Source organism: Chelonoidis abingdonii, chromosome 22, assembly GCF_003597395.2.
Source record: "Chelonoidis abingdonii isolate Lonesome George chromosome 22, CheloAbing_2.0, whole genome shotgun sequence".
NCBI classification, from domain to species: domain Eukaryota; kingdom Metazoa; phylum Chordata; order Testudines; family Testudinidae; genus Chelonoidis; species Chelonoidis abingdonii.
In genome coordinates, this window is record NC_133790.1 from 23,236,493 (window position 1) to 23,259,172 (window position 22,680).

At 48.2% G+C, this 22,680-nt stretch overlaps 1 protein-coding gene across 4 annotated transcripts in view; it reads left to right on the forward strand.

Moving 5' to 3' along the window:
• Nucleotides 1–22,680, forward strand: part of PXN (paxillin) — a 67,434-nt gene that overhangs the window by 23,173 nt on the left and 21,581 nt on the right. For 2 of the 4 annotated variants that reach the window (XM_032787682.2, XM_075059963.1), the window contains exons 2-6: nucleotides 10,957–11,183; nucleotides 11,699–11,814; nucleotides 16,864–17,003; nucleotides 17,207–17,408; nucleotides 18,135–18,270. In XM_032787682.2, the coding sequence (XP_032643573.1) occupies nucleotides 10,957–11,183; nucleotides 11,699–11,814; nucleotides 16,864–17,003; nucleotides 17,207–17,408; nucleotides 18,135–18,270 (821 nt within the window). Of the gene's footprint in view, nucleotides 1–10,956; nucleotides 11,184–11,671; nucleotides 11,815–16,863; nucleotides 17,004–17,206; nucleotides 17,409–18,134; nucleotides 18,271–22,680 lie in introns of all 4 variants that reach the window. The other 2 variants (XM_032787681.2, XM_032787680.2) reach the window with 1 other exon arrangement.

The following is a 22,680-nucleotide window of genomic DNA, read 5'->3' on the forward strand; positions in this document are numbered from 1 at the left end:
TATTACAGAGTCAGCAACCCTAATTGCAGCCCCAGTTGTTTGAATCCGTGGAAGCAATAAACAGGTCCCCCACAAACCTCACCCCTTTTTCTTCCAAATACAAGGGACAGTTGTTCAACCTTGCCTCTACTAATACAAATACATAGCACAGTATCCATTGTAATAGTTTTAAAAAAATACCATTTCCTCCTGGGGAGAGGGAGGGAGAAAGAGCCACATGTGACAAATGTTAGTCTCATCACTTAATACGTGACTGGAAGGTGTTTGGCTACTAACGTAATGAGGGCTGCACTAGAACCTGAATAGAACAGAGAAGACCAGGAACCAGGTGAGTATCCTTCTTTCCATATGATGATTGTCTCAGCAGTAGTTTCCTCACATAGCATAGATGTATCTTGGAGGCTCAGAAGACCCAGAACCTAAGGCAATGTAAATGTAATTGTGTTTACAACTCTGTTTAGACTTGGTGTGGTTCCATTCATGCTGGCTGGTCAACCCATGTTGTTGAGTTAGTCTGAACCATGTTAAAACAATTGATAAAAAGTTAGTGTGTGTGTGTCTGTGTCTGTCTCTGTAGCTGCCCACAGATCTCTCTCTGTTGCTTTGCTATGGTGATTGATGTCTGAAGCCTTGTGTACATTGTTTCCTGAAAATCTCTGACCCTTGCTGTAGCACCCATGCAGCTGTAGAGGTTAGTGCTGTAGACACATTACCTCATTTTTTCATCCAAAAGGCCATCAGTGATGCCAGAGGATAGAGGGATCCCAAGGACTTCTCTGTGAATGTGCACTTACTCTCCCATCGGAGGGGAGGCTAGGTCATTGTAAGGCAAGCAGACAGAAAGAACTGGGTCTGTGCCACGGTTTCTGGAGCATGCACAGATATGACTCTGGGCAAAGTATAAGAACCTGAATAGAATAGCATTTGCTAGAGCACTATTACAAATCAGTTGCTTTACCATGTCATCTAACCCTAATAAGAGCAGGTCAAGCCAACCTGACTTGCCCAAGATCTGGGCAGAGCAGGGAAAAACACCAGCATGTGGTCTATACCATTGCTAGTATTCGTTGGGTCTTGGGCAAATCACTTCTCTCTGTGGGTATGTCTACACTGCAATTAAAAACCCATGGCTGGCCCATACTAGCTGACTCAGGCTGACAAGGCTCGAGCTGAGGGTCTGTTTAATTACGGTGTAGACGTTTGGCCTTTGGCTGGAGCCCAGGCTCTAGTACCCTGCAAGGTGGAAGGGTCCCAGAGCAGGGCTCCATTGCAATGAAACAGCCCCTGAGCCCAAGCCCCTTAGCCTGAGACCTGCTGCTGGCGCATGCCAGATGAGTCTAATTGCAGTGTAGACATATCCTGTGTCTTTAGTTTTTCTCTATCTAGAAAAATGGATATAATGATCTTTTCCTACCTCATAAGAGGGTTGTGAGACTTAATTCATTAACGTCTGGGAAGTACTTCGGATTTCAAGTGCTTTCTATGTAAGGAATTCAAAGTATTATTCAATTATGGAAACATTTTAAATGGCCTCTTCAGAATGACTTACATGTTACCAGAATGACGGTAAGCTAAAGTGTTCTTACATCTTTTCTGCCAGACATGAATTGGTGGGCTATTTTAGGGGGTTAGTCTTCATGCCTTTAAAATCTTGTTAGCCATTTGGCTGCTAGCGTTTAGAGACCACTGCCTACCATGCTGATCAATATTGTCTTTGTAGTTATTTCTTTGTTCCCCTGCCTATCTGATGTCTCTTGTCTTATACTTGCATTGTAAGCCCCTTAGGGCAGGGACCATCTTTTTGGTCTTTATACAGCACCTAGCGCACAGGGCTGCTGGCATACGACTAGGGCTCCTAGGCGCTATGGTAATACACATAAATAAATATAATCTAGTTTAGGCTTCCTTGCTATTGTTCTGGTTGTAGTCCTTAGGTTGAGTTGTTCTTTTAGAGAGTCCCTTTTGTAGTTTGTAATTAGATGCATTTATTAGAATATTGTGCCTAGGCTTCCTTACACCAGGAGCTGGCTTACCTTCCTGCCCCTGTTTTCCTCTTTCGGATCATTCTCTCTCTTCCCTATATAGGCTAAATTTGCACTTCTGAAGGGACTGCTCTTGTTGATGTTCCAGGTCAGGAGCATCCCCCCACCACCCCTTCCCTCTCTGTTGGGGCCTGATTCTGCCAGGGCGTGTGTAGGTCTGTCCCCTACAGGCGTTTTGGGGAGGAAGGCTCCAGCACGTCTTTGTTGGATCAGCTCTTTTAGTGGGCTGCAAGTGCTCTTCTGAAAGGCTGCTTCGTGGGATAAATATACCCAGGCTCCCCATTCCTCTGCAGTTACTCACCATGTAAAACTGTCCTGCAGGGGATCGTGTTACCGCTCTGAGCTGTCTCCCTGTAAATGAGAGTGCAAGTCATGTACTTGTGGAGCTGAGGGGAGGCAAGATTCATTTGCAACTAATGAGGGGAGGGAGGGTTGCTGTTTTAAAGTTTGGCCCTTGGGCTTTTGTTAGAGAGGAAGTCTGTCCAGAGGAGTATCTTTCAACCCTGAAGTCCTAGGTTTTGGAGAGTTAGCAGGACTGTCTCTCACAGGAGGATAGTGAAAGTGTAAGGATTTGAATCCAGGCCATGTCTTTCAGATACAGAGGTAAACTGGCTGGAGGATGGTGTGTCAATTAGAGGGCTGAAAGCTAAGTTGGATTGGGTTTCCAGAGAGTAGGGGTGCAGGGCCGGCTCTAGCCATTTTGCCGCCCCAAGCACAGTGGCACGCTGCCGGGAGCGCTCCGCCGCTTGCTGGTCCCGTGGCTCCAGTGGACCTCCCGCAGGCATGCCTGTGGATGCTCCACCGGAGCAGCGGGACCAGCGGACCCTCCGCAGGGAGACCTGCGGGAGGTCCACCGGAGCCGCCTGTCGCCCTCTCGGGAACTGGCAGAGCGTCCCCCGCGGCATGCCACCCCAAGCACGCGCTTGGCGTGCTGGGGCCTGGAGCCAGCCCTGTGGGGGTGGCCAAACTTACAGACCCTCTGAGCCAGGGCAATCTTCAGAAGTTTGAGAGCAGGGAGGCGCCTGTTGGGGCTTGGGGCTTCAGCCCTGCTTCTGCTGAAGCCCCGAGCCCTGGTGGGTACACCCTGTGGAGCTGAAGCCCCAAGACTCCCTGCTGTGCAGAAGCCCCGGTTCCACCACACCACTGCAAAGCAGAGGTCCTGCGCTGTCCCCCCCACTCCACTCTTGGGAGGTGGAGAATGGGAGGAAGGCATGGGGAGCACCACGAGCTGCACTTTAACTGTAAAAGAGCTGTAATGCGGTTCGCGAGCAACAGTTTGTTTGGCCACCGTGGCATAGAGTGACCATTCCTACAGTGTTGTATCCTTTTTGTTTAAACTTGATTTAGCAGTTACTGCTCCGTGCTCCCAGTTACCAGGCCCCTGGAGGTGTCCCCTGTCCAGATCGGACAGCTCCAAACAATTCTTGGGTGCTCGAGAGACTCGTGGTGCATTCAGATATGAAGATCGGGTGTAAGTTCTAACAAACCTGGCTGCAGTGAGGATAGTGTAGCACATATGACCAAATAGATTCCATGAGTATTGCCCACTGCATAGCTAATGATTGCAATGTTCAGCCACAGAGCCGGTCTCCTCCTGGCGGTGCCACAGGAGATTCTCATCACCTCTGCTGCACAGCTTCCTCTGGGACACGAGGGTCTGTGGCTAGTTGAGAAGTCCTGGATCCATGCTTATTGCTCACTGTCCAGATGTTCCAAGCAAGAAGTAGCGTTCTAGCTTGATAGATCAGAATTCACAGAAGTGACCTTGAGCTGTGGAAAATTAAAGCCTGCTAGTTATGAAGCGTTTGGGGTATCTTGTATTCCCTATGTTGCCTTTCTTTTCCCACCAGTAGGCTAGGTGTAGGGCAGAGAGATGTGCCACAAACTAGCCCCTTTTTGGTGTTCTGTCCACTTACCTTAATAATGATCCCATCTCAGTTGTGAAGGAAGATGAGCTGCCTATGGAAATCCTAGGGATTCCTCTCCCCTCTGCACCAACTCTGTCATCCTTGGTATAATTAAAGTATCTGTACCACTAACTCATAGACTTCTGTTAGTGCAGTAGGCTGTTGGAAACAAGGGAATGATTGCTATGGGTAGAAGAGAGAGCACGTGCTTTCCTCTGACTATCTCCTTGGGGTGTAGTCTCCCGTCTTATGAATTGGTGGTCAGAGAAGCCTCTGTAATGTAGCTAGCAAATACCTTTCTGCTGAGAGCTAGACATGACGTCATTAAAATTGAATTGCAAACGTCTTCTCCAGTAATTCTTTGTGTAAATATCTTGCAGTGGGGCATGAGGATGGGTTGGCAGGAGGAACAGAATGTATTGGTTTGTGGAAATCTCATGGATTGCTCATGAGTAGTGGAGGGCAACCTGTGTTATAGGCAGCCAGGGTGGATAGGAGGCCAGCAGTTACGCCTGCTCTAGCTTTGCCAGTGTGCTGTGCTGTGGGCTTTACCATAACTCTTCACTGCTGTCTCCTGCTTCATGTTCTCTCCTCTGTCAAGGAACATTCCTAGGATGCATAGGAGGCTTTCAGCAGGGGGCTAAACAAAGAGGAAGCCTTGATGCCATAGGGAAAATGCCAGTGAAAATGTTATCTGTACTTCTTTTGGAAGGCTTTGCTAAATAGTGTCTACTGAAGGAGCCAAAGCGCAGCTTCTAGTTTTACTGAAAAGGAGACTGACGTGTACAGTACATGTGTAAAGGGGGCTCTGTGATAACTGTTTCTGTGCTCCTTTCTGGTGCTGTGTTGTGATCCTCAGGCTGGCTTTACTGCTTTTGTCAGACAAACCTGGGATGTAGGAAGCTTTGGCATTTGCCTGTGTGGCTGCTTGTAAAGGTGCTTCTGCCCGAGGATATGGCGTTCTCCAGATAGCAGCAAGTGCTGACATGCAAGGGAATGAATGGCAAGGGAAACTGCAGCAGAGTCCTTGGAATGTATGTGCTATTCTCCATCTGATAGGGCTGTGCATGGGTGTCTAGTGCAGGAGAGATAGGGCAGGAATGTACAGTGTACAGCTTAGCCTTGCTTATGGAGATAATTAACTCTCTCAGTGCTGTTTGAGCTGGTAAAAGTAGTTTATCTTAAAGTTTTCCAGTTTTCATTTTGTGGACCTTCTCATAAAGGGATCCTCTAATGGACCCAACTCCTTTCCCACCCCCAATCATCCTTTCTTGCACTGCTTGATCTGCTACATATCTCATTCTGCAGACTATCAAGTGGGGCTGCATGCACAACCATTTGAGAACCACTGTCCCAAATTGTCTAAATCAGTGACAGAACCTTGGCAATTGCTGGGAACTACCTTGAGGCATCATAGTCAGTATTTATTGCCATTGGTTCATATCAAATGGCATTGACAGAGCTGTGGGATTCAAAGACCAGAATAGCAGGGACATCACAGTTCATAATTGTTTCATTGTCAAAGCTTCCTGGGGGAGGTGCAAGCTAAGGACCTGGTGTTCAGATGGCACTGTGTGCATTAGAAATATCTAGGTATTATATGCCTCAGTTTTTTTAAGAATCCCCATCGCACAGGAAAGCTGGTATAGAATAGCCGCTTGAATGTAAACACCGTGTCCCCAGTCTGTGAAGGACAGTTTGAGCTACACCCCCAGCTGAAGTCAGTTTCCACTTTAGAGTGTAATAGTTGGTCTTACCAAGAGAGGACTCTCCTCTCCACAGTCTGACTTGCCATAGCAAAGCCTGTTGCTCCTTGTCTCATGAGCTGCTTCCGCAGCCTATACTGTTGGCCTAGCAATCCGGTGAATTTGAATCACCAGCCATTCAAAGAGGTCAGGTGTTGCTTGCTAAGGGTATGGCTACACTGGCACTTTACAGCGCTGCAACTTTCGCGCTCAGGGGTGTGAAAAAACATCCCCCTGAGCGCTGCAAGATACAGCGCTGTAAAGCCTCAGTGTAATCAGTGCTGCAGTGCTAGGAGCGCGGCTGCCAGCGCTGCAAGCTACACCCGTAGAGGATGTGGTTTACGTGCAGCTCTGGGAGAGCTCTCTCCCAGCGCCGGCGCTCCGACCACACTCACAGATTGCGACTGCTGTGTGTCTGTCTCATCTCTGCATTATTGATTCAGCGTTTTACAAGCTCTGTGAGTGGAATGAAGTGATAACGGAGGGTAGGAATGGCACTGAGTAATATTGCTGTAAGTGGAGAGTCCACTTCTCCCAACTCCCCATCCTGCAATATTCTGCTCATGCTAGAAGGTTTGACAGTAACAGAGTGGAAAATGGGAGCTCCAGTGTTGGAGATCAGCAGCTGTGGCCCTATATGCAGTTTCCATGTCACCAAGGGAAGACTGGACCTTATTTAGTAACCAATAAGGAATATTTTCCACTGCTATACCCCCAGGTCTGTGTGCTGGGAATCTTTGGGAGTCCAGGTTGAGACACATTAAATACAGTCCCTTTGCTTCATTCCTGGCAAGTTTGCTCATTGGGAAAACAGTGGACCTGAAGTTTTATTATCAGATTGTGCTGTACCTGTCTCGTTGCTACAAGAGGACTAAATCCATTCCCTGGAGTGAAGCCTCTGACCTCTTTGACCTTGGAAGTTTCCAGACTACAAGAGGAGCTCTAGTAGGTAGAAAGTCTCAATCGGAGACTGTAGTAAAACAGTAGTTACTGCAGCATGTGTGGCTGTTACTGGGGTGTCGGGTTGTGGTCCCAGAGATGCTGCGGTGTGTTCTGGGGGCTGGGGAATTGCAGTGTAAGTGGGACTGGCAGAAGGTTGGTATGCAATATGCAAATCTAAAATAAGGGCAGCTCTTTGGAGCTGAACAGGCAGAGTGATGGGTTGCTGCCAAGTTAGCGAATTGCTCTGAAAGGTTCCGTCGAACTGTGTGTAGAGCTGCCACGGTGCCCTCTGTTGGCCAGTAGCAATACAAAAACTATTGGTCCCCAGTGAGTTCAGATTTTTCAGTGAACATGTGTAATGTTGGTTGGAAACGAGAAACCTTTTTATTTGCTTCTCCAATCTCACACAGCACTGCCTGCCTGGGAGGAGGAGAGGAATATTCAAGAAGGAACATTTCCTTAACCAAGAAATCAATCGAGACTGTAACATTTGTATGTCAGAAGCAGCCTGAAGTGTGGGCTAGTCCAGTGTTGTTTCAGACTTTTTTTCTGGCGACCCCATTGAAGAAAATTGTTGATGCCCGTGACCCAACAGAGCTGGGGATGAGGGGTTTGGGTTGTGGGAGGAGCTCAGGGCTGGAGCAGAGGTTTGGGGTGTGGGGGTGAGGTCTGTGGGGTGGGATCGGGAATGAGGGGTTCGGTATGTGGGAGGGGGCCATGGGATGGAGCATGGTGTTGAGGTACAGGAGGGAATCAGGGCTCTGGGATGGGGGTGCAGGCTCTGGGGTGGGGCCAGAGATGAGGAGTTTGAGGTGCAGGAGGGGGCTCTAGGTTTGGGGGGTGCTCATGGCTGGGGTAGGGGACTGGGGCATGGTGTTGGGGTGCGGGCTTACGTTGGGCGGCTCCTGGTCAGTGGCCATGCTAAGGCAGGCTTCCTGCCTGTCCTGGCACTGTGGACCGCGCTGCACCCTGGAAGCGGCCAGCAGCAGGTCTAGCTCATAGGTGGAGGCGCGCAACTCTCGCCTGCAGCCACCGCCCTTGGCCAGTGGGAGTGTGGAGCTGGTGCTCAGGGCAGAGGCAGCGCGTGGAGCCCCATGGCCCCCTTGCCTAGGAGCCTGACCTGCTGCTGGCCACTTCCGGGGCGCAGCCCGGTGTCTGAACAAGTAGGGACTAGCCTGCCTTAGCTGGACAGCACTGCCAATGGGACTTTTAACAGCCTGGTTGGCGGTGCTGACTAGAGCTGCCGTGACTCAGTGCCTTACATTCCGCAGCCCAGTACGGGGTCGCGAGCCACAGTTTGAAAACCAGTGGGCTAGTCTATAAAGGCCCTGACGGACTAATCCTTGGGGGGCACCTTTCCACATGATGAAGGTGTCACAGATTGGTACAATTCAGCAGGCTCTGACCGCCTGGGCCCCAATGTCCCTTTTGGGATTGAGGGTTGGTGTAGTGAACTGAACTTTATTATGTTGACCTCAAAATGAGTTTCACAGCTCTTCAGATGGTTGCTCCCTATCTTATCTCCCTTCCTGCCTTTCTCCACCCAATGTGCACAGGCCGTGGGGTATTTAGCCCTGGTGTATGTAACTGAACTGCTCTGGAAGTAGTTGTAAAGCTGAAGCACAGTTCGTCACCAGCCCCCCTGATCATCCGGCTCAGCTCTGGTTGAGTAACTGTGAGTGATCCCCTTCCAGCCTTTTTTTCTCCCCTCCTCCTTCAGCTTCCTGTTCCTCAGCTCTGTAGTGTTTGCTCAAGTCAGGAAGGGGGAGGACGTGGGGGGAAGTTAATCATTAAACTGTACTGTCTGCCACGTAACTGTTCACAAGCAGGGAGCAGAGTGGTTGTATCCGTATTTCCTTTCCATGCACTGTGGCTCTTTTTGTCAGTGGGCAGCTGGGAAGGTTGTGTTTCTTCTTTACCTCACCTGCGCTTGCTCTCCACTCTCTCCCTTCCCTTCCTTGTCCAACCTGTCACATACACATACACACGGGACCAAGCAGGTGCATCTAGCTAGTTTTGCTTAGTTTTATGCTGTGTAGCAAGAGGAAATGGAGTACCCTCTGCTCAGCCTCTCCTTTGAGGGGCAAGTGAGCTGAGAAGGCAGTTTTTGTGAGGATCTGAAAGTTACATGTGTCTGCCCCTTAGAGGGAGAAGAACAGTAGAATGAGAGGGATAGGAGAGTGTGTCCAGAATGCCTTGCACAGGACTCTGCTTTCATGTGCTATGGGTGTGGTGACTCTGAAGGCTTGAGTTTGTGTGGTTTTCTTGCTTCCTGGTGGAGTCTGATTTGCTTTAGTCATTGGCCCGGAGAAGTGCATGGAGGCAAGAACCCCACCTTCCCTGATAGAGATTGTGCAGGAAACTGTACACAAAACCACAGAGTCATTGGACCTGCACAGTCAGAGCGGCGGCAGTACTTTCTCGGCTCCTCTGAGGTATGTGTCTGTATAGCTCTGGAATCCACCCACTGTTCTGTTGCTTAAAAAAGGTTGGACTGACTTTTCCCCAGCTGTGAAAAGCCCTTGGACAATCTGATCCTGGGATATTTTGGCCACCATAAGATGATGACTGTGGCTTAAATGACTTGGAGTATCTTTTGGTGAGACTAAAGTCATGGCATTAATTTAACATTCCTCCTCTGCTGGGGCCCTCTCTTCTGCCCTGCCATAGGGATGGGCTCTGATTTAAGAGATCTTTCTCCATGGTAACACCTTGACCCATGGAGGAAGATGCCCTTGGGAGAACAGGAAAGCCTCTCCTTCCTTCCTTTGTGTAGTGTAACAACTTCTGTCCCCCATTTGACCTTTGCATACAGTTTGGGTTATTGAATGTGTTGGGCTTGTATGAGCTGCTCAGCTCACTAAGGGGTTTTGAGGAGACAGCCAGTAGGCTGCCATCAGAAACTGCGTGTTACCAGCTGGGACTTGGGAGCTGTGCTGTGCTTTGGAAAGCCCAGATGTCTGTGAAGCCTAGCAATGGGAGAGATTTTCCCTCTGAGTTCTGAAGGAACTGAAGCTAGCTGCAGCACACAGAGGAAAATGGCTGAGAGATGCCTTGAAGACTGTTGGTCTGCAGTTGTGGTGAAGGGGATGGAGATCCAGAGCAGTTAAAGGGGCTTCTGGAGAAGCAGCTTCATCTCCTAGTCCTACATAAACTGCACTACTTTACTGCACTTTGGCAGCATTCTGTCTCTCTGAACTGTCCTGGTACATCTTGATGCTCTGGTAATGGAGAATGCCTGTGTCCCTTGTGGACCAGCTCCTCTCTTCTCTACTAGCCTTAAGTAGGTGTGTGTTGGAGTCTGTTGCTCCTCTGGAAGGCTGGGCACCCAGCCAGTGAGGCTTTCTTTAGAAAACAAGTACAGCACAGACCTGCAATGCTTCACTGGAGTTTCAACCATTGGGGATTGCAGGAGGCATCTTGGGGTGGGATCACAGGCCCAGCAAGCTGGGATTTGTCTGTGAGTCACTGCAAAGGGTGCTTGCTGTGCTTGGACCAGGCACGGAGCAAAGCTTGCGGAAAGAAAGCCAAAATGGTGGAGACCCTTTTCTTGCTCAGAGGTTGAAGTGACTATTCGGATTCCAGAGAGGGTCTCTTACCTGCTTGTTATGTGTTTCCCTCTGCCTGACATGCTAGTGTGTACGTTTCTAGCTTTATGGAGGTTTTTTCTTCCCTTCAGAAATTTGTAAACAGTCTCCACCCAGCAAGTTAAGAACTGTTTCCAGGTGATGAAATTGCATTTACCTGGCAGGCACCATCCAGTTAACCTTTTGTGTGGCTTGCTGTGTGCTGAGGAGGAATCTTTTTCCTCTGGGAGGCAAATGGTAGCTTGCTGCACTGATAGACTGATTGAAACTTTTTGAAAACTGATTGAAAAAGTCTCTCTTGTGCCGGTTCAGGCTCCTTTGATTCCAGAAAATTCCTTTCCAGGGAACTCGTTTCCTGGAGAAAGTGGCACTCACAGCCATATTTTAATGATCTGGGGCTTTTAATTAATCTGTGTCAGTATCTGATGTAGATCTGTCCGAGTTCTTCTACTGCAAAGCACAATGAGACCAGATGCTCCTTGCTGCTGGGCTGTTCCCCAGTTTAGCAGAAAATCCCAGATTGGGATTTCTTCTGGCTACTTTGGTGCCTCTTGAAGTTTCCTTTTATAGCAGAGGTTTTACTGACCCACTTTCCCAGTCCAGTACAGTTTTGAAGGATGTGCAGTAGATCATCCAGAGGGGCTATAAATGTGACACCATCTGAACGAGGGGAAGAGGAATAAACTGGTGGTCTGCTTAAGACAAAAAGACCTTTCGTGTTATTTCTCTGCAGATGCTTTGCTAGCGGACCTGGAGTCTACCACCTCTCACATCTCCAAACGGCCAGTGTTCTTGTCGGAGGAAACACCCTATTCCTATCCAACTGGAAACCATACATACCAGGAGATCCCAGTGCCCCCACCTGTGCCACCCCCTCCTTCCAGTGAAGCCCTGAATGGAACTGTGATTGACCCTTTAGACCAGTGGCAACCCAGTGTCTCCCGATACATCCACCAGCAAGTAAGTATGCGATGTTTGGGGCAAGCGAAGGGGTTTGTGCATATCTTCTGAACTGATGTGGAGTGTATCTAGGGTGCAGGAGATGAGGTGAGGAGGGAGGGAGAGAGGGGATTGTGGGGAGTAAGGAGGAGTTTGGGTAATCAACAGGCTGGTATGTGATGAGGAAATGGGGGAAATTTCCCAACAAGATGCAGTGATTGGGGGAAGGGAGAGTCTAGGCACCCACTCCTGTCTGGTTTAGCGATAAAATACCAGTTGAAGACCCATCATCAATGTTCCAGTGAAAACCACAGTACAAAAGGCTAGTATTAATCACCCACCTTGCAGCCTATGGAAAGGAGACTGGAAGATTTCCCGCTCAGTGGCAAAATTCATAGGTGAGCTAGAGGGAGCATTTGCTGAGCTAGCTTGTGGGTTGCGGCTGATCTGTAGCTGTTTATTGTCAGGCTTTGTCCTGTTAATTTCACGCATTTGTTCAATGTTCGCAGTCTCCAATACAAATCTCATTTCCTCAGCCTCAGTCCCAGTCTCCTGTGTACAGCTCCAGTGCCAAAAGTTCCAGTGCCTCTGTTCCCCGAGAGAGTGTCTGCTCTTCTTCCTCACGTGCCAGTGAAGAGGAGCACGTCTACAGGTATCCTCCCCCTCCTAGGGAGATGAGAAGCCTGAATTGTGGTCAGAGTGCTGTGGGCAGTAAGCGCTGTGACTCCGCTTCCAGTTATAGGAGGCGGGATAGATACTGACTCACCTGTCCTGTTTCGGTTTTACTGCTCAGGGCTCTCTAGAGTTCTGAGAACTCCTTTTTCATGGAGGTCATTGTTAATTTAGCCTTGTGGAAATGACTTTGAGATGGGAAAGCTGGTTTAATCACTCCATAGGCAGGGTAGGAAGCAACATGATCCAGTGAATAGGGCACCAGAGAATCAGAAAAAAAGTGGCTTTTGTTTCAAACTCTGCCCGTGACTTGCTATCTGATCTTGGATAAGTGACTTATCCTTGCTGTTTGTTTCTCCAGTTGTACAGTAACTCCTCACTTAATGTTGTAGTTCTGTTCCTGAAAAATACGACTTTCTGCGAAACGATGTTAAGTGAATCTAATTTCCCCATAAGAATTAATGTAAATGCAGGGGGGAAGGGGGAACAAAAGACGTTATATACATATACAATATAAGCTTTAAACAGTTTTAAACAGTTTAATATTTGTGCACAGCAATGAATGATTGTGAAGCTTGGTTGAGGTGGTGGAGTAAGAGAGTGGAATATTTCCCAGGGAATGCCTTGCTGCTAAATGATGAACTAGCACTCGGCTGAGCCCTCAAGGGTTAACAAGCTGTTGTTAATATAGCCTCACACTCTACAAGGCAGCATGGACTGAGGCAGGAGGGAGGAAACACAATAGATGCAGGGCAGTAACTGCAAACACTTCCCTGCAAAAACTGAACATGATGATGAACCCACACTATCCAGCTAGAGTGCACCACTCTCTCCTCCTGACAGCACATGCCCGGCTGCGCAGGTGCTGACTTTGCAAAGTGCTTGGAGGGGTGTGCATGAGTGAGAGAGACAGAGAGACGTCTTGCCCCTTTAAGTTCACTGGCCCCACTTCAAGTACGCTCCCCTTTTAAGTAGGTCAGACAGGAAACATTGGCTTGCAGCAAGCTCCCTCCTTTCTCTCCCTGAGCCCTGTCTCCTTCCTTCACTTTGTGGAGAGGGGGTATGGAGCAGGGGGACATCCTGACATCAGCACCCCTCTCCCCCAGTTCCCAGCAAGAGGGGAGTTCCCGGGAGCAGCTCCAAGGCAGAGGGCAGGGCAGGAGCAGTGGGGGAGCACCTGAACTGCTGCTGGGCAGCTGCTGAGTCTCATACCTTACAGGGAAGTTAAGGGAGCTGATGGGGCGGGGGGAGATGTCAGCCCCTCCAGTTCAAATCCCCGAGAGGAGGAGCTGCTCTTCCAGGGAATCCTGCAAGCGGTGGACAAAGCAGGCAGCTGCCAAACAACATAATAAGAGAGCATTGTGCAACTTTAAACGAGCCTGTTTCCTAATAGATCAGCAACGTAACAATGAACATCGTTAACTGGGACAATGTTTAGTGAGGAGTTACTGTACGGTAAACCTGAGCCTGCTCTGAGCTCTATGGATGAACAGCTCCATAAAAATGCAAAGGATAGTCTCCTGTAGTCCCATGTTAAGCATCCTAGATGCAGTTTATTAGAGGGGAGACAGAAGCTGCGTCCAGGGAATGACCAACAGAAACGATTCAATTACTTGTGAACTGGCTGGATGTGAAGTGATTTGACTTATAAAATGACCTTGAATGAAGGAACAATCTGACTGCTCGTGGCAAATCTATAAATCTCCGTGCTCAGAGAGGTCAGAACTATTTAGATACATCTTTACGGCCACAAATACCGCCCCCTCTCTCCTATTAGGAGACTGTGGAAAGGTAGCAAGAACAGGGAGACAGCTTTTTTAGTGTTCCAATTTCTGCTGCTGTTACTTTCTTTCTCAAGTTAATATAACTCCCCCTGCAGCTCTAGGACCCCGAGAGCTGCTTCCAGCAGCCTCCCCAAACTGCACAGTCCACCTGCTGTCTGGTATTTTTAAGTTGCTGCAGCTGTAACTTTTTCCTGATCCATGACAAGTTTTAACCACGTCAGTTCTTTCTGCTGATCACAATGAAAGCTGGTTCTTGAATTAGTTCAGCAGCAGCCTGACAGTCCTGGTTTTGATTAAAGCCATTAAAGGTATATCTAGGCTGCAATAAAACACCTGCAGCTGTCCCCTGTCAGCTGACTGGGGATGGTGGGCCTTGGGCTATAAAATTGCAGCCTAGATGCTTGGGCCAGGACTCCAGAGCCTAGGCTTAAGCCTGAGCCTGAACCTCTGCACTGCAGTTTTATAGCCAAGTGAGCCCACGTCTGCTGGCATGGGCCAGCCACAGGTATTTTACTGCAGTGTAGACATATCCTACGGGTAAGCAACATAAACCCAGGGTTCAGACTCAGGCTCAGCTGTAATCTCCTTCCGTCTGCACACAGATTGCACTAACCGAAGGTCCCAGGGCCCTACAGGGCTGAAAGGTCTGAACCTGAGTCAAGCTGGGACACAGGGTTCAAACCCTGTTGGTTTGCTGTGTTGATGCAGCCCACTGGACTCGTGCTCTGGCAGTCTGCCAAAAGTATCCCACAATCGTGTGGCTGATCTTTTTGGTGAATAGTCAAGTTTTCCCACACTGCATCATGAACAAAGGGCTAGAGTGGCCACATTTGGGGAGAGTGCTAGGAAGTCTGGGATATGGGTGGCTGGACTCAGGCCTGTGGAATGCAGTATAGACAGTGGAGCCCCAGGTTGGCACCCAGGGTTCAGCAATTCCTAACCTGAGGTTACAAATGCTGAAGTGTAGATGCTGAAGCCCTAGATTAACAAACCCAGGACCTGTTAACCCGAGTTCTACTGATCCTGGTATGCATTGCAGTGTAGACATACCCAAACATGGATGTCCAGACCTTTCCCAACTCAGGCAGTAATGGCAGTTGCCAGGGGCATGAGGATTGCATGCAAATGACACAAAATGGAGCAGTTCGCAGCTTCCCTTGTTTGTTAATCTCGGGGCATGGCTGACAGGTCCCAGCAAGAGGTGCAGCCTGGCTGCATGGATCAAGATGACACATTGCATACCGGGGCTACAACATCGGTGGACTTCACCTTCAGATTCAAGACGGGGGTATCCACTGGTTGTATTATGGAACTCCAGGCTTGTCATTTGTACTGTAGGCTTTGTGGAGTTCTAAAGCCTGTAACAATAACGTTCTGATATGGCAGAGAGATAGATAGCGGGTGTGATTGTTGGTCACAGGACTGGCAACCAGGAAGTGTTGATTTCTGATCCAGATTGGAAACTAACTTATTTTGTGACATTAAAGAAATCACTTCTCTTTGTGCCTCAATTTTTCCTATCTGATAAACTGTGGTAAACTTATTTCCCTCCCAGAGTGGTTGCAAAGATCAGTCTACAGCACTCTGAAGACGCAAAGCACTGCAAGTGCTAAGTATTGGTATGCAAATGGGGAGTGGGGGTGGGGAATATCCCTACGGGATAAGTAGTATCTAAAACAAACATCACACACAGTTATATAATAAAATAACATTAACTGTACATATTTAATGTGGTGATATGATTTTTTAATTGTTTAAGTGGAGTAGCACCCTAGAAGGTAAAGGACTGTGTAGCAGTTTATTGGGGCTTAAAGAAAGACCTTATGCCTTGCTGTCGGGTTTCTGTCACCATGTACCTTGCTCTATGCTGTTTTATCATTTAGTAGTTAAGGAGGCTAGAGCAGGGGTGGGCAAACTACAGCCTGTGTGCCGGATCCAGCCCCACAGGGCTTTGGATCTGGCCCACGGGATTGCTTCCTGTGATGCCGCGGGCCCCAAGCCACTCTCAGAAGTGGCTGGCACCACTTCCCTGCAGCTCCCGGGCGGGAGGGGGCAGAGGTCTCTGTGCGTTGCCATTGCCGTTGCCTCCAGGCACCACCCCTCACAGCTCTCATTGACCGGGAACGGGGAGCCAGGGCCAACTGGAACCTCAGGGGAGGTACCTGGAGGCGCGGCAAGGGCAGTGCACGTGGAGCCCTTTGTCCTCCCTCCCCCAGGGGCCGCAGTGCTTCCTGGAGCGGCGCAGGGCTGGGGACAGGGCAGGCATGCAGGGAGCCTTCCCTGGCCCCAGTGTGCGCCGCCATCACCCTGGAGCCGCTTTTAGATAAGCGGCACCAGGCCGGAGCCCGACCCCTGCCTGCCCCCCCACTGCCCTAAGCTCCCTGCCTGTACCTTGCACCCCTCCTGCACCACAACTCCCTGCCATGAGCCCCCATACACCCTGCACCCTTGTGCACCCCAACTCCCTGCTGTGAGCCCCCTCCTGCAGTCTGCACCCCTCCTGCACTCCTGCCCTGAGCCCCCTCCTCACTCCACACCCCTCCTGCACCCCAACCCCCTTCCCAGAGCCCTCTCATACACCTTGCACCCTTCCTGCACCTCAACCTCCTTCCCAGAGCCCCCTCATACACCCCGCACCCTTCCTCTGCCCCAGTCCCTTGCCCTGATCCCCTTCCTGCGCCCCAGCCCTGTACACAATTTCCCCACCCAGATGTGGCCCTTGGCCCAAAAAGCTTGCCCACCCTTGGGCTAGACAGCAGGAAGCTGAGTGGGGTATGTACTTCAGTTGCCTTCCCTTCCTCTAAACCAGCCATGCTTCACCTCTTCCTCTAGGAGGGAATTTCTTTCTTGCTTTTGTGATGTCAGTGGAAACAAATGACTTTCTTCTATGCTAGCTGATGGTTCTGCTTCTCTTCTGCATATCACTGACTTGCAGTCTGTTAACCCTGTGCTACACGCAGCCATAGAAATCTGAGACTTTGTTCATGGCTACTATTGCAGAGTGAGGACATAGCTGATCAGCTGCTTTGGTGCTAGTGTCCTCCAACAACGAGCACCAGCTGATATTATGCTGAGTGCATTTATTTATTGTATTTTTAGTGTGTACATTTAAATGTCTTGGGTTCGTGACAAGGTGCCAGTGGGGCTGTTGTTACAAAGCTTTCCCCAGACCCCACCATGCTTTATCTTTCACCCAAAAGGGGAGTGACTCCAGTTTTACACTCCTCTTTCCTCTCTCAACCCAGTTTTCCCAACAAGCAGAAGTCTGCAGAACCATCTCCCACCATGATGAGCTCTTCATTGGGCAGCAACCTGTCAGAACTGGACCGACTACTCCTAGAACTGAACGCTGTTCAGCACAATCCCCCTAGTGGCTTCCCAACAGGTAGGAAGTGGTGACCCATGTGTCAGTGCTAAGTATGTTGATGCCTGGATCTCGCACCTCCCTCCATGTATAAATTTCCCTGTAACTCTTTCTCCCCTGCCCACTTCATCCTCCTTTTTGCCTTCCCCATGTTGTACCTGCCTCTTTTCACTGTAAGCGAGGGTCTATTGACTCTTTTTTTTTTTTTTTTTTTTTCCTGTCAGATGAAGCCAGCAGGAGCCCCTCCCTGCCCAGTGGGACTGGACCTCACTATGTTGTCCCAGAGAGCACTAGCTCTTCGGGGGTGAAGGCAGTACCCGCTACAAAAGAGAAGCCAAAGCGGAATGGAGGGCGTGGGATTGAGGATGTGCGTCCCAGTGTGGAGAGCCTTTTGGATGAACTGGAGAGCTCTGTGCCAAGTCCAGTGTGAGTACTGACCCAGCTACTGTTCCCTTGGGTCCAGGGGGCATTGGGGCAGAGATGGGTTAGTGACTTCACACCATTTAGTGACAGGAGCTAGGAGAGTGCAGTACTGCTGGGCAGATGGCCTCCTGTTTTCTTGGTAATGAGGGGATTTGCTCTCTCCAAACTGGGGAAGGTCAAGGAGGAAGTTGAAGATTGTAGCCATGTCTGCTTCTTTTTTGGGCTCAGATTTACTGCAACTGACATTGAGTCAGAAGCTGCTAATGTTGGAAAAACAAATAAGTGTATAATGGGTCATTTTACCATTGGGGGTACATGTTTAATTTCAGAGGGACCTATCCTCCATGAACTTACCTAATTCTGTTTTGAACCCAGTCATGCTGACTGAAAATTGTCACCATCTGTCAAAATAAATTGGGTGGGTCTCAGTCTAGTTCCTAATGGATGCTTGCTCATATCACAAACTACCACAGCTGCACTAATTGGCATCTTTGGCAGTCTCATAGAGAGAGCAAAGGGTTGGAAGTGCCACAAAAGCTGATCTCCTGGAAGGCATGTTGAGGTGTATTTGGGGTCCAAGTGTGGGGAATCTGGCCATGCTGCTTTCCTTGCTGTACCTGTCCTGGGAATAAACAGAATCCCAAGAGCTGAGGCTGTCAGCCTGGGATTTTTCACCACCACCACATTAACATGTAATGTGTGTGGTTTTTTGTTTTGTTTTTTTATCAGCCCTGCCATCACCGTGAACCAGGGTGAGGTGAGCAGCCCACAGCGGGTCACCTCCAGCCAGCAGCAGACTCGCATATCTGCTTCTTCAGCCACAAGAGAACTGGATGAGCTGATGGCATCTCTCTCTGACTTCAAGGTGCCCAACCGTAATAACTTCTGATCTTGTGTTCTCCACTCACTCGTCTGTCATCCATTTCTACTGACCACCTCCTCTCCTCGGATCACCCACTGCAGCCTTTACTCCTTGTACCAGTCAAGTCTCGGTGGTGTGTTAGTGCTGTCAAAGTGCTGCTGCAGGTGTGATTGGTGTGACAAGTCTTATATCTGGTGTGGATGATGCAGAGACTTGTAAACTAAGTTTACTGCTCTTTAGATCTGGCAGGGTTTGCCCTAGTGTAGCATTCACAGGACTAAGCTAATCTTCTGATGTGTTGAGCAATAGATAGAATATGCTGATGCCAAGTGCAGATCTCATAATGTCCAGAAATCTCTCAGAAGCAGGGAGGATTTTCTGATGTAACTGCTGCTGTGTGTCGTACGAAGTGTTTAGCTAGCATTCGGGGGTATTTCTCCCCATGCCAAACACTGGATCAAGGCAATGCTTATCTCTGTCAACATCCTGAGGGGAAATCCCAGCTGGTGTAGTGCCCATTTTTTTTGTTCTGATTCAGGAAAAACACTTCATTGAAATAATGACTAACTGCACCTATGTTGCCCAGCAATACCAATTTGTAGGGTGGGGATATGTTTTGCGGGTGATGGGGAGGAGTGTGACAGTGTGTGATTCACAGTGAAGTAAAATGTTTTGTTGGCAACAGATAGGAGCTGAGTTCTTCTAAGAGCAGAGTCCATTGTTTTGGTGGGTTGTAATTTAATAAGAGGAACCCATCTCCCATCTATTTACTGGCAAAAACCAGCCTCTGCTGCTCTGGAGGATATCTCCTTTGTTGCCCTTGATTTTTCCCAATCAAGAAGATGGGAGATGATTTTTGAGACTTCCAGGCAGATGATTTGGGCAGTAAAGATTTCATCTCAAAGGGCAAGAAATTTCCATAGTTGGGTTCTAAAGAACCTCCCACCATTCAGGTAAAAATGGGGTTGATGTCTAAGCCTTTTGGGGCAGGAGGATGGGAAGTGCTGCATCAACACATCTGGAACATCCGAATTTTCATACTGGATCAGACCAGTGATCCAGCTATTTTACTGGCTAGTACCAGTTAGTTCAGAGGAAGGTTGGGGGAAGAAGGAAAAAAAAAGGAATAACCTGCCCATGAGGAAAGTTTCTTCCTCAGTTAGTGGTTACCTTATTACCTGGAGTGGGATGGTTTGTATCCCTTACATAAGATTTCTATATAGATATCACACATGCTTACACAAACATTGGATTGTCTTATCCTTTCAGATGTATAATACTCTTTCTTACAATGCATAGCTAACCTGTGGAACTCATTGCCACATGATATCATTTATGCTACAATCTTAGCAAGATGACTAAAAGATTCCATTTTATGATTTTTAATATTTTGAATTTTATTTGAATTTCATCTCTTTTATATTATGAGTGAGGGTAAAGTAGGAGTGTCTGACTTACCCTCTTTATAACACTCATTATTTTGTGTATTTCTACCATAGCCTCACTTAAATCTTTTTTTCCCTAATCCAGTAAAGTCCCAATCTTTTCAATCTGTCTTCATATGAAAGCTTCTCCTGGCCTCTCACCATTTTTTGTCACCTGAATGCCCTCTGTTCCCACTGTATTTATTTATTTTTTAGATGAGCAACCAGAGCTCAACAAAATATTCCAGAATGGGGAAGAGGGTACCATGGATTTATATAATGACATTAGATTTTCATTCCTTGTGCACCCTAACATCATTTGCTTTTTTGACTGCTGTTATGGGGGGAGGGATAGCTCAGTGGTTTGTGCCTTGGCCAGCGAAACCCAGGGTTGTGAGTTCAATCCATGTGAGGGGGCCATTTAGGGAACTGGGGTAAATATCTGTCTGGGGATTGGTCCTGCTTTGAGCAGGGGGTTGGACTAGATGACCTCCTGAGGTCCCCTCCAACCCTGATATTCTATGATTCTGTGTATGGAACAGAGGATTTCATTGAGCTGCCTGTTTCTCTTAAGTGTTTACAGGTAATTTAGAAACCAGAAATGGGTGTGAGTACTTTAAATTTGGAAGGAATAATTTACATTATTTTGCATTTGTTGCAGTGAATTTAATCTGCTATCATGTGCCCCAATCAGCAAGTTTTGTTAGGATCTTACGAAGTTCCTCCCAGTCATCTCTAGTTTTGACTAACTTAATCTTGCATCACCTGCAGATTTTGTCACTTGGCTGTTCACCTTTTGTTCTCACATCAATATATTAAACAATAACATTTCTAGTCCAGAGCACTATTAACCTTCGTTCTGTATGTTGAAAATTGACATTTTATTCAACTGTGCAGTTAGGGTGGAAAAGAATTCCCTCTGTGATAGCCCAAGTAAATTACTCAAGCCAGAGACAGGTGATTTAGAAGCTGCAGGATAACATATTCAGCACCCATATGTTCATGACATTATTACCAATGTTTAGCAAGTAAAATCTCATTGTGTCTGCTGGCACTAAGCACAGGTATACACAAGTGAACTCTTGATGACTGAGAAACATTCTCAAGCAGCCTAAGGATTTCAGCTTTCCAGCCTTTTGTGTCTCTTCAACAGAAAAGGCACTTGGGGTCGGAAGTCTGTAAGCCTGGGGGTTTGACTGTCTTACAGTCATTGGAAAGGCTGTGAGACTATATTTCAGAGCACTAGTAAAAGCTGCCTGGCAGGATGGGTAGGTTTGGCAGGCCCATTAGAATCTCAGAATACTCTTGTCCCCCTTGCTTGTTTCCTAGCTGTATAGGTGGCTGAGCCCAGGGAGCAAACCAGAAAATGTGGACCATGCATTTGGGTTTCCGAAGTTACCCTTGACAGCAAGGGTTAGGGGCAGTTTTGTTGTGTTTTTAAATAATTTTGGTTTCATAAATATAGTAACTCCTTGCTTAAAGTTGCGTTATGTTCCCGAAAAATATTACTTTAAATGAAATGATGTTAAGCGAATCCAATTTCCCATAAGAATTAATGTAAATGTGGGGGTTAAGTTCCAGGGAATTTTTTTCGCCAGAGAAAAGACTGACTGACTCTCTCTCCACACATACACACAGTGTAAGTTTTAAACAAACAATTTAATACTGTACACAGCAACGATGACTGAAGCTTGGTTGAGGTGATGGGATCAGAGGGTGGGATATGTCCCAGGGAATGCCTTGCTGCTAAATGATGAACTAGCACTTGGCTAAGCCAACAAGAGTTAACACATTGTTAAGGTAGCCTCACGCTCTACAAGGCAGCACAAATGGAAGGAGGAGACACAATAGATGCAGGGCAGTGGCTGCAAACGTTCTCTGTGGAAACTGAACGTGATGATGAACACACGCTATCCCGCTGGAGCACAGCACTCCCTCCACTTTCCGAAGTGTTTGGCGGGGAGGACATGTCGGGGGGAAAATGTGTGTGAGAGAGACACACACATTGTGAGTTTGTGTGTGAGAGAGAGATGCACATTGCCCTTTTATGCTGACCCCATTCTAAGTATACTACCTTTTTAAGTAGATCAGCAAGTTGAGACAGCAGCTGCTGCCAGCAATCTCCCTAGGTCCTGTCTTCTCCTCCCCTCCCACTCCTGATGGGGTACAGGAGCCAGGGGAAGGGGACACCCTGACATCAGCACCTACCTTTCCCACCCCCCTGTATAGCAAGCAGGAGGCTCCAGGGAGCAGCTCCAAGGCAGGAGCAGCACATGGCAGTGTTGAGGAGGGACAGCTGAACTGCCGGCAACTGATAGCCTGCTGGGTGGTTGCCACACAGGGAACTTAGGGGAATGGGGAGCTGATAGGGGGGCTGCCGGCCCACCCTGGTGCTAAGCTCCCACCAACTAGCTCCAACGGGCTGCTCTTCCTGCAAGCAGTGGACAAAGCAGGCGGCTGCCAAACTAATGTTATAAGGGAGCTTTGCGCAACTTTAAATGAGTGTGTTCTCTAATTTATCAGCAACACAAGAACATTAACCAGGATGATGTTAAGTGAGGAGTTACTGTATGCAGTTACATTTCTGTGAGATGTTGACGTGCCTAACTGTGTATCTGAAACTTATAGCTACTCTAGTGGTGTTGAGAATGCATAAACATCTCCATGTCTATTTCTCTTTACTTCCATTATGAGAATAGCCATACTGGGTTAGACCAACGGTTTGTCTAGTCCGATATCCCGTTTTCCTACAGTGGCTGGTGCCAAATGCTTCAGAGGGAGCGAACATGGCAATTTGAGTGATCCATCCACTGTCATCCAGTCCCAACTCCTAGCAGTCAGAAGTTTAGAGACACCCAGAGCATGGGGTTGCGTCCCTGAACATTTTGGCTAATAGCCATTGATGGATCTGTCCTCCATGAAGTTATCTAATTCTGTTTTGAACTCAGTTATGTTTTTGGCCTTCACAACGTTCCCTGGCAACAAGTTC